The 11,779-nt window shown below is 56.0% G+C and overlaps 1 protein-coding gene across 6 annotated transcripts in view; it reads right to left on the bottom strand.

Moving 5' to 3' along the window:
- The window catches only part of Baiap2 (BAR/IMD domain containing adaptor protein 2), a 65,423-nt gene extending 53,680 nt beyond the window's left edge, over positions 1-11,743 (bottom strand). For all 6 annotated transcript variants that reach the window (XR_006855915.2, XR_009228522.1, XR_006855913.2 and 3 more), the window contains exon 1: positions 11,573-11,743. Coding sequence is in view for 3 of the 6 variants with exons in the window: in XM_046463347.2 (XP_046319303.1) it covers positions 11,573-11,626 (54 nt within the window). In the remaining 3 variants the exon portion in view is untranslated. The remainder of the gene's footprint in view (positions 1-11,572) is intronic.
- Between the last annotated feature and the right edge of the window lie 36 nt (positions 11,744-11,779).

Genomic DNA, 11,779 nt, shown 5'->3' on the forward strand with positions numbered 1-11,779 from the left:
GGACTTTGCCCTCGGGCTCCGGCACCCAGGTCTGCAACTGCCAGCCCAGGATCCTGTCCACGGTCCCCCTCCAGCACTACCTAGGAAGACCAGTCACTCCTAGCAAAGGACACAGCGGGTGTCTGGCCACCTCTGTGTGTGCTGTGCTTGTGTATGCCACCTGCATGTGCAGCAGGGCTAGCCGCAGCTCCTCCTCACCCAGAGGACACTCAGAGAAAAGGGGACACTGGAATCTCCCTGGCTGCCTGGGATCCTCTCCAGATCCATTTTACAGGTGGACAAAGTAAGGGTTAGGGCCTTAGGAAGCCTATCCCCACCCTAGTTCCTTGTAGAGCCAAGTCCTGCTTCAGCACTGGGCCAACCTCACCCCCTCCTCAATGGCCCCAGGGCAATCCCCCAGTAAGTCACACTCCAGCAAAGTCAGAAAGAACAGGGAGGGTGGGGCGGCATGCTCCTCTTCTAGAGGCCAGTGCTCAACAGCTCACCCCAGGACGAGGGCCTACGCCTGCCCACCTGCTGCCAGCAAGCACTAGCTCCTACTTCCCAGGAGCCCGGGGCTGCCCACCATCACCTCCATCACTGCTGGATCTCAGCAAGAGAAACACACACAAGCTCCAGGCTGGCAGCCCTAGGGAACCTTTCTAGGTCTCCCATGGTGCCACTGCCCAGGTAAGAGGGTTGTGCAGGCAGACACAGACCTCATGGCACCCCAGTCCAGGTTTTCCCAGAAACTCTACCCAGGATTCCAAGGCTCCCAGGGAAGGGTGGGCAGGACAGGGACACACAGGAACTGATGGTGGAGCCCAGCCTGGGAGCCTGTGGCCCACGCATCCAGTGCATGGGCGGTGTGTAGACAAGGCTCTCCCTGGAAGACTTCCCAGGGCTCACTGTCCTAGGATACAGCCTCAGTCTCCCCACTGTAGGGGGTACAGGCAGAGAGAGGGTGGCATCCATCATCCATGGGACCACCTGCTGTGGCCTCCCCCACAAGGAGCACTGACAGGCTCAGGATCCTGGGCCAGGGTGTTGTTCACAGTACAAGAGAAACTCATGTGATGTGTGTGTGTGTGTTTTATCTTATTCTAAAAACTGGGGGGAATCTTTATTTTTATAGTACTGGGGATTTAACTTAGGGGTATTTTACCACTGAGCTACATCCCCAGCCCAACTTTTTATTAAGAGATGGGTCTTGGGGCTGGGGATGTGGCTCAAGTGGTAACGCGCTCGCCTGGCATGCGCGGGGCGCTGGGTTGATCCTCAGCACCACATAAAAATCAAATAAAGGTGTTGTGTCCACCGAAAACTAAAAAATAAATATTAAAAAAAAATCTCTCTCTCTCTTTAAAAAAAAAAAAAGAGAGAGATGGGTCTTGCTAAATTGCTGAGGTTGGCCTCAAACTTGCAATCCTCCTTCCTCGACCTCAGCCTCCTGAGTTGCTGGGATTGTAGGAGTGAGCCTGCAAGCACTGAGAGGGCTGCCTGGAAAAGGGAGACCTTGAGCCGCACCTCACCTGGTCACCCTCAGAGGTAGGAGTGTGTGTGTGTCAGAGAGCAAGTAGACGCACACTTCCAGAAAGATCAGGGCCTTTACTGTGAGGAGGGGTGTGAAGATGGCAGGAGCCTAAAGGTTCCAGAGAAGAGCACGCAACCCAAGTGGAGCTCCCCTCCCTGCACCCTGCCCCTTCCTGGCCAGCACTTCAGCCTGTGTGACAGCAGGGACCCCCTAGAGCAGAAGGGAGGCCCCGGCAGCCACACTGCCATGCAGTGCTCTCCAGGGCCACCTGCTGTGTCTGAGCCCCAGTCCTCGACCCAAGGCCAAGCAGCCTGGGTCTGCAGCGGCAGGTACCAATGCCAAGAGACCGGCACCTTTCTGGAGAAAGACACCCTGACCACTCTGAAGAGAGAGGGCTGCAGTCCCCACCCCCGAGAAAAGGGAGGTCAGGGGCCACCAGGCTTGCAAGGGCAGCTTCAGGGCCTCAGGGAGGTAGGCTGGTTTCAGGGAAGATGGATGGGTTGATGGCAGAGCCCAGGAACTTCTGGAGCCAGAAGGGGGACCAGCAGGGTGGTGGGGATGGGTGCTATGCCACACCTCCAGGCTCTGGCAGGGCCTGGGTAGGAGACACCTGCTGTGATATGGTGGTTCCAGTTCTCAGCTCTGGTGCCTCCTCTGGAGAAGCTGCCATCATTAATAAAGAAGCTCCCCACGTCTCTGGCCAGGTGCCCAGACGTAACAGTCGGAAGCAAGGTGAACTCTTATCAGCAGAGGTCCAGGACAGGTCCTCCTCCTGTCGTCCCTGGCTGCCCCCACCAGCTGGGTCTGGGAAGCCTAGGAGAGAGACCACCCGAGGGTGCAGCAGAGTCCGGGATGAAAACCACAGGAGACTCAATTCTGGAAAACTCTCCAGCAGGGCCTGTCCACAGACCCCTGCAGAAGGTCCACCATGGGTGTCACGCAGGCATTCAGACTTGAGGCCCCCAAAGCTCCCGAGTGCCTACTTTCCTTTCAGAGGGCTTTGACACCTACACTCCTGCACCCAGTTTTTTCCAGGGGTCTATACCTCTCAGGTTCCAGTCCGACCTCTCATGCATGAGGTCCTCAGGGGAGGTACCTAAAGGAAAAGCCACACCCAGGGCCCTGAAGGGCTGTCACCTGAGTCAGGCCCCACACAAGGAAATCCAATGTAGGCACAGGCTGAGGGGTTCAGCTGGTGGGTACCAGGTGAGTGAGGGTGGAAGACAGGCCTCTAAATCCTGCCCTACTTCAAGAGCAACCTCCACAGGAACTGGACAACATCCATCACTCCAGTAGCCACAGGGAAGCAGGGGCCAGATATGGGACCAAACAGCCTGGCCATGACCTTCCTGTCTGAGAAGCACAGCCTGACCGCCCCAACCCCCATGGGAACAGGACCCCAGCAAGCCTCGCAGACCCCCTCCCCCAGGGTCCAGCCACACTGGCCTGGGTCACAGATTTCACCCCTGGGAGTTCTGCCTGTACTGGGGAGGTGCACACTCAAACCACTTTGTGGATAACCTCAAGTTGAAGCCATGCTCCCAGGTTGAGTGCTGTACGATGATATCACAGCATGGGCACTGGAACCCCACTTCCATAAGATGGGACTACAATGTAATCGAAGTTGGAAGGGATTTGAAATAGGATCAGTAGACAGGTCACCACCATTAAGGCAGACAGCACCTAGGACAACCCTCCTACACCAGATCAGCTCAGTGTACCTCCACAGTGGGTCAGAGGGTGGGATGGGATGAACTGTGTCCCTCCCAAAACTTGTGCTGAAGCCCTAACCCCAGCACCTGAGTGACAGTACCTGGAGATAGGCTGGCCTCAAATTTATGATCCTCCTTCCTCAGCTGTTGGGATTACAGGCCTGTGTCAGTTCCTGGCTGGAGACAGAGTCTTCAGAGCGATCAAGAGTCACCAGGGCGGCCTCTAAGCTAATCTATTGGTTACCTTAAGGTTAGGACACAAACACACATGAGGACCCAGGAGGAGACATCTGTCTGCAAGCCAAGGAGAGAAGCCTCAGGAGGAAGCAGCCTGGCCACACCTGAGCTCAGGCTCGGGCCTTGGGGACTAAGGGGACAAACTACTGTTTTAGCCATCAGTTTGGGGCTGGGTTCTGCAGCCTGAGATGACTGTCACTGGGTCATCCCCCCATTGTGGAGAGGCCCCACAATCAGTCCTCCCGTCACCACTGATTACACAAGGGTCCTGGTGACTGCTTAGCTATGAGGACAGCCAAGGCCACTCACTGAGCTGTCCTCCCCACGAGAGAACTGGCCAGGTTCTACAGGGTCAGGATCACTGCTGGAAAGCAACTACTAATGAGCAAACCAGAAGGCAGCCCTGGAAGGCTATGGGATGGTCTGTCCCCACACTGACCTCGGGTCAAGGCTCAAGAGTTGCTGCCACACACAGCACACAGGACCCTCTGCACCCAGGAATGGGATGGCTGTCCCCACCTCTACTGACTGTTCTCTGAAGAACTTTCCATGACACATGCTGATAGCCCTGGCCACAACTGACCCAAAACTCTATGTACCAGAAAATATTCTATCCTCTCCCTCAACTGCTGGTGAGAAACAGTGGCACAGGAGCGAACCATCTTGCCTGAAATGCCAGGGGCTGCTGCAGCACAGGATGGAACTGGCACCCAGGGAGCCAGAGCCTAGAGTCCAGCCTGGTTCAAATCCTGGCTCAGCCACCTATCAGCTGACCAGTGTGGAGATGCTACTTCATGTGGGAGGCTCCCACACAGGTCCCCAGGACCCTTCATGAAGCAGGTGTGAAGATAACTGAAGCCACGTGCTAGGCCTGGAGTGAGCAGCAGGGAGACCCTCTGAGATAGCCTGCAGACTGCACAGTCCAGCCTTTCCCGATGACGTTCTGCCTCCTCAACACAGAGCCAGCCTGAGAGGGCGGTAACTTGGTCCAGGCCCAGGTGCCCGACTTCACAGTCTCCTCCCTGGGTGGGACTGGGACTCCTGCCTCTGGTCTGACCCCAGTCAGGGCTCCAATCCTCCTACCACCACCACTCCAAGGAACATCAAGGCCCCAGACCCCCAGTCCAAGAATAGGATAGACCTTCCATGGGCACTGATGGATGGGAGCAGTGGACGGTAGGCCTTTTACCAAAGATAGTCATCCAGGACAAAGGAGGTCAGCAGGCCCCTACCATAGGCAGAAAAGAGCCAGGTATGTGGAGGGATCCAGTCCATCTCTGCCTCCACCACACCCTGTAGGATAAAAGCCCCATCTGGAAGGAACAGGGCTCCTCCGCCTGCTACGGGCAACTCCACCCTGACCACATGTGGCTCCAGCAAGACAATGTTCTTCTGAACAGAACTCCAGCTCCCAAGGTGGGCACCGTCTGCCCTCAACATCCCACCCCACCCCAATGTCAGAATGCGGATAGTTCACAGCAGACACCTATACCATCCCTGCATGTTACAATCCCTACATCTTAACACTATCACCAGCAGCAGTGAGACCTGTGGGTGGTCACCGGGACAGGTGTCCGTTCCCTGGCATTATTGGACCTTTCAGTCCACAAAGGCTGAAGGACCACCTGTAGAAAGAGAAGGTCTACTGTTAGCTGAACACCTTTAGCTCATCAAGAAAATGCCAGGGACAAGAATAGCAGAACTGGCTTCCAGAGGCTTGGAAGAGAACTCAGGGCATTTTCCACCAACTACTCCAATGGACTCGGGTAGTGTTAGGGACTCCCAGTTGCCGACAGCCCTCAGATAAAATGTAGCTCAGAAGGCTCTGACTCCAAATGCAAAATAGTTTTGGCAGAACCCTACCCATTGTTTTAAAAATTTTTTCTAAACATTTTTTTTTTGGTAGTACTAGTGATAGAACCCAGGGTCTTGCACATGCTGGGCAAGCATTCTACCACTGCGCTACAGCCCAGCCCCCAAATAATTCTGAAGGGTCTATTTCTGCAAGTATTAAATAAAAATTCTAAGCAAGAAGAAAGCACTAAGTGGGCCTTGGAGGCACTGGGGTCTTTGTCTCCAGGCTCTTTCATCTTGGCCTGCACAACTCACACCCATGCCCCATGAGACAGGATGGGACTGACCTTGTACAGGAGAGGACATGAAGATGGCTTCACCAGGCCCTGTGGCCTCCAGGGACCCCCGAGTCATCCTATGGCCCAGCAGTGAGATTCAGCCAAGGTCACACAGTCAGGGAACAGGGGGAAAAAGGTGGGCAAGGTTTCTTCTAGCGGCCCCTGCAGGAAGAGTGAGGACCAGGCAGGCTTTCCCAGGGCTCAGCTCACAACCCAATCTGGAGCAGGGCAGAGGTGGCTCCTGCAAGGTGGGTCAGAGGGAGGAACTGAGGAGACAGGGTCCTCAGGGAGCTGGCAAGGGACATCAGGCAGCAACCACTCCTCAGCAGAAGTAAAGGCTCCTGGGCTGGGGATGTGGCTCAAGCGGTAGCGCGCTCGCCTGGCATGCGTGCGGCCCGGGGTTCGATCCTCAGCACCACATACAAACAAGGATGTTGTGTCCGCCGAGAACTAAAAAACAAATAAATAAATTCTCTCTCTCTTAAAAAAAAAAGAAGTAAAGGCTCCTGCTCCCTGGGGTGGTGGCCACACAGAACCTCAGCCTGCTCCAGGTTCCCAAGGTGAATCACTGGACACCAGTGACTTGTGCTCTAAAGGGCAGGAATAGGCTCAGGCCTCTTCCCACCCTCTCCATGCCGCCCTGGCCACTCTCGACCCACTTGAGCTTTCTGGTCTGCCTGACAAAGGATGAATCACAAAAGCCCCCAGGCCACAGCAGGGCAAAGTGTTTCCCATTAATATCTTAACCTGCTTTGGCCAACCTTGCACGTGGGCCACCATGTCCAGGGAGCTGAGCACAGCTGAGCCACTGCTCTTGACAGCTGGAGAGAGCAGACCCCCACCAAAGGTAGATAGTGATTCCAGTATGACCTCTCCAGAGATCTCCCTATGGAACATGGAACTCCCTCACCCCCAAGTACTGACTGGTCTCTGCCAGGCCCTCGGCATCAGTGAACCCCTGGGCACCAAGCCAAGTGGGTCCTCAATTTGCAAACATGGGTCTCAGGGATACACTACGTAGCAGGAGATGGACTCCATGTGAAAAGCCTGGGACACCCAGGCTACTCCTTGAGGACCTGCTGCTAGGGCCACTGGGCACAGCTCAGGGGTGCAGCTGTGCCTGTCCCCCTCCCCTACCTCCACTGTGGAGGCCCCTCCAGTCATCTTGCAGCTGTACAGGCACAATCAGAAGCCAGGAATGACTCAGAACTGAGGGGTGGCAGGAGGCTGGAGGAAGGTGCCAGCTCGGTCCACGCCCGGCTGTAATTACTCCAGGCGCAGGCAGCGGATCGCAGCGCAGCGCTGTGCGGGGGAGGCTGACAGCCACTCTGCCGCCCTAAGTGCAAGCCTTCCAGGGAGCACAGGCTTCTCCACGATGAGGCCTCAAGGAGACTGCTGTGACGGCCGGGCAGCACAGGCAGGTCCTGGCCCAGCAGGCCAGCTGAGAGAGAAGACAGAGCCAGCCACCAGTGAGCCAGGGCTGGGGCTCCCCCATACCCAACCATTGCCTGGGTGTCTCCACCTCACAAATGACAGCCACAGGCAATGCCACTCAAGGGTAGCCAAAGGGGAGAGAGCAACATGAAGCTGAGAGGGGACACATGGTACAGGCCAGACCTGCCCCTTCCCACTGTTCCTGCAGTGACACTGTGAGTACTCCCTGAGCGGGGCCCAAGCCACCACCAGAGCGAAGGGTGATCTGGGTCCCAGTGGGCCTCCTCATGCTCCTCAGCAGTCAGGTCGCTTACCAGCCTTTCCTGCCAGATCTGGCTGCCTGGCATTGTGGGGCAAGGCCCAGCCCGCAGGGCCTGGACCTATGGAAGCTTCAGTCCAACAACAAGAACATAGCTTCCAAAGCACCCACCTCTCCCTGCCAACGGTGCCCCATGAAAGCCCAGAATACCAGCTTTCATTCTGACCTTGAACATCAAGGCCAGTCAGCCCCACTGATTAAGCTGAACTCCCCAACAAGTCACTCACTCGAGGCAAAAGCCACTGGGACAGTAAACACAGGCAAAGCACTCCCCCAACCCAGGCCAGATGTTGCAGATGACTATTCTCCACAGCCCCAGCGGCCCAGTAACCACCCAGGCACATCCACCAGCACATCAGAGACCGAGTGCCTGTGAGCCAGAGTCAACACCTATAGGACATGGCGTGGGGACAAGGGCTATAGAGGCTGGTCAGCTGGGAGAAGCAGCCTTTGCTGCCCTGGCTGCTCCACAAAGGGGACGGATCCAAACGGCCATAGCTCAAATGCTGGTGATATGGCAGGCAACACGTGGTGACAGGTGCTGGAGGGAAGAGAAGTGCAGGCTGTCCAGACGGCCATCCTACTAATGATGGTATCCCAGGGGCTGGCCCCAAAGTGCCTCTAAAATACACACATAGCACCACATACATGTGTACACATATGCTCATGTGTGCACATGCACACACATCAGAGCTCCACTATCAAATCAGTACCTGTCACTTCACCACCTCTTCCGGGGCCTGCAATGCTTAAAAAAAGGGGACAGACCCCACTGGGGTCTGAATCAGTTGCAGAGTCCCAGGGGCCCCATGCTGCCCACAGCTCCCTAAAACACCCACCTGAAAAAGTGGGTGGGATGAGCTGGGCAAGTGGATTCCTTTCTGCTGATTGCCTGTGCCAGTACTGGCCAATCACACCAGCTCCAGGAACCCTCTGGCACCTGCTATCTTCATAGGTCAGCTGCAACACAGCCAGGCCAGCTTCCTACCAACAGCTACAGGGTGAGGAGAACAATCAGATGGCCTCTGGTGACCAGCCCAACCATGCTAACCCAAGGCTCTGGCACCACACACCATCAACAACAGCACCTAGGGACTTGCCCATGCTAAGCTTCTCCCCCACCCTGCCACATCAGAGAAGGCAGACAGCACTATCCCTAGAGAAGGTGCTGGAACTCTCACCCTCAAGAGTCACAGGTCACCCCCTGCTTCTCCTGAAACACAAGACTATGAGAACACAAGAATCTGACCATCTTTCCTGGCCCTACCGGGAGTGATAGCCAGGTGCTAAAGAAACCCCCTTATGCATGCAGGGACACTTTGAGCACCCCACTTGAGGGAAGGCCCTTAGGTATCAGGCTCCCTGAATTCTGAATGGTGCACCAGTCATCCAGTGGCAGCAGACTCTCCACCCCTGCCCCAGCATGCTGTTCCTAGATCCAGAGGCTCTCAGGCCTGGCCCTGGGCTCTGCCTCCTGTGACAAAGAGGGAGGGGCCTTCTTCTCTTCACTCTCTTGTTCTCTGCAGGGCCCAAGGCTCTGAGGGGGAGTTCCCAGTGGACCTCAGGAAGCTGTCTTGTTTTTCCTCCCCTTCATCTTCCATGAAATTCCCCGAGGACATGGCTCCCAAGGGAACTAAGCCACCAGGAAAGAGGTCAAAGTCTGTGTTACGGATTCTTCCAGGAGAAAATCAAAACTGTACATTTTATTCTCAATTTTTAATCAGCAGGGCCAAGGACAAGCCTTCTTTGCCCAGGTAGACACCACTTAGAACCGCAGCTGAGGCAGCGAGAGGGCCACGGCAACCAGCTGAGCTGCATCGCAGTGACCCTGAGCAGAGCCATAGCTTGGCCTTTCCAAGAGGCACTGCCAGCACTTCTGCAAGCGCCAGGTCAGGACCAGGACCAGCTTCAACAGGAGCCAGAGTCAGCGTGTCCCAGGAGAGCACAGAGCCCTTTGGTGCCTGGACCGGCCCAACCGGCCCAGAGCAGCATATGGGTGGCTTCAGCTGTCTCCTGACAGTGCCTCTATGTGGGCTGGGTTTCTACCTGGCCAACATGCCAACATGCCCAACCTGCACTAGTACTGTCATGGCACTATGGGCTCCCCCAAAACACAGAAAAGTTATAGAGCACAGGACTGGAAGACTCGGAAGTCAGCCCCAGAGGGTAGTGAGAACCACCTACGTACAAAACCAAACCTGATACTGTGCAGCGGCAGTAGAGCTGGTCACTGGGGCAGAAGCCCCCAAGAGGAACAGCCTCTCAGACACCTGCAGCCTGTTTGTATCCAACACACAAAATTCTATTGAGATCTCATCACCACCTCCGCGCTCAAGAAACACCAACCACTAGCCCACCAAATGCAACACACAGAACTTGTGTGCTTATTGTGAACCCAAACCTGCTGGGCTACAGCCAGAGGGGCCCCTAGTTTTGTCAGTTTTTCTGCCACTGTGACAGTTCTCACTTCAGATGTCCAGATGAATTATAGCTGCACATGGGTAAAGCCACAGAGCTGTTATCTGCAGACTGTCTGCTCCAGTGACCAATACTATTAAGGATGACCATGGATCTCCCACAGGATCCAAAGCCAGAGCAAAGCCAAACCATGCACCCTCCTGAATCTCAACATTAAAGTTCCTGTTTAATGGTTTCAGCATAGAAGCGAGGAAAAAAGACTGGCCAGCAATTCTCTTCTACCTCCTGCAATAATGAGCAAACTGTAATGGAACTAATGACTAATAATTTAATAAACCTCCCTCCCTTCACAGCATGCGCTTCTACAGAGGGACAAGGCCAGAAACATATGCCACAGATTCTACATGATCCCAAACATAAAACCCTAAAGGCTGTTCTGAATCCTGTTTACCAGCAACTCTAAACATGGCTTCAGAGCTGCTTTAGCCCTCCCCCCCACCCGCCCAGGATTCCTCCAGACCCATGTAACTGCAACTTTAAAGCCTTTATTAAAAGCTGCATTAAAGTATAATCTGTCCCTGGACTCCAGCTGAAACCAAAGGGGCCACCCCAGAAGCCTCCATCTGGCTATCGGCAGCCAGAGAGAACAAGTTAAGAGGGTTTCACAGGCCACTGGCTAAGAAGGCACAGCCATGGCTGGTTAATACAATTAGAAACTGTTGCTGTGAGAGCGGGTCGCAATCCCATTCAGCGGCCATGAACCAGCCACTGCACGCAAATACCAGCTACTCTAATCGCCAACCTTTCACTTAACCTTCAGACACAGTTTTGAAATAAAGCACGTTTTTGTAAGAAGTCCGCCATGGACCAGCCAGGACAGGGATTTTCTCTTGAGAAAATGCCCCGGGGAACTGCAGTGGGACTGGTGCCATTGAGAGCCCAGAGCTGAGATGTTGGGGGTGGGAGCCTTGCCTGTGAGAACCACGCTGGAGAAACAGAAAACCAAGGGCCTGTCCATGTGCACACAAGGCACAAACATGACTGGGAAAGGGGTGGAGAGGAGGCTTCTAGGGGCTCTGCTGTTCTTAGATGGGAAACTGTCATTTTCACAGATGAAGATGTGAATGCGACTCTTAACACATATCACAAGCAAAGGCGGGCGCGTCAGCCTCCTACACAATTAGTCTTCTCCCTCCGCGGTTACATAAGATGATGGATTATCTGTCCACCCATCCAACCTACCCGCGCTCGACCTCCCACCTCGGGCCACGTCCATGAACACGGGGAAGGAGTTGTAGAAAGGGAAAGCCTGTTGAGAAGTGCCCAAAGACTGGCTAACCGCGCCGGGAAGAGTCCCACTGTGCCACCGCACCAATCAGGCGCAGGGCAACACGCCGCGGAGGCCTACGGCTCCCACGCGGCCCCCACGCGGCCCCCACGCTGCCCCCTAGCCCCACGCTCCACTCCGGTCTACAGTGGCCGGGACCGGTTGCGAGGGCTCCCAGGGCCAGGCGCTGCTCCGTCCCCCAGGACGCCAGGCAGGCGCACCGAGGGGTGCGCGGGGGCCGAGCCGCGCCGTCGGGGTGGGGATACCCACCATGGACTGAGACTGGGGGCGGTGCGGGCAGCAGCGGGCGGAGGAGTCTATGGCGGGCGCGGCCACCTGTGACCAGCCAGAGCTGGGCTCACCACGCTAGCATGCGGAGGCCCCGCAGGAAGACCTCCGAGGGCCCCAGCCACTCTGCCCAGGGGTCGCCTGGTCGGGCCCGAGCGCACCAGGACGGACAGCCCAGCGCTGGGGGCTCACCTTGTAGACATTTTCTGTAAGCCGGTGCATCTCCTCCGAGCGTGACAGCGACATTATTCTGGATCCCGGCTGCACCACAGACCGGAGCGGAGGCGCAGGCGGCGACAACGACGACGCGGAAACTGCAGAACAAGGAAGCGCGCGGACCCGAACCACAAAACGCGGCGCCGGGCGGCCGCCGCATTTATACACACCGCATACCCCGCC

This window comes from Marmota monax, unplaced genomic scaffold (genome assembly GCF_021218885.2).
Source record: "Marmota monax isolate L192 unplaced genomic scaffold, Marmota_monax_Labrador192_F-V1.1 WCK01_AAM20220418_F8-fsc00220, whole genome shotgun sequence".
Taxonomy (NCBI): domain Eukaryota; kingdom Metazoa; phylum Chordata; class Mammalia; order Rodentia; family Sciuridae; genus Marmota; species Marmota monax.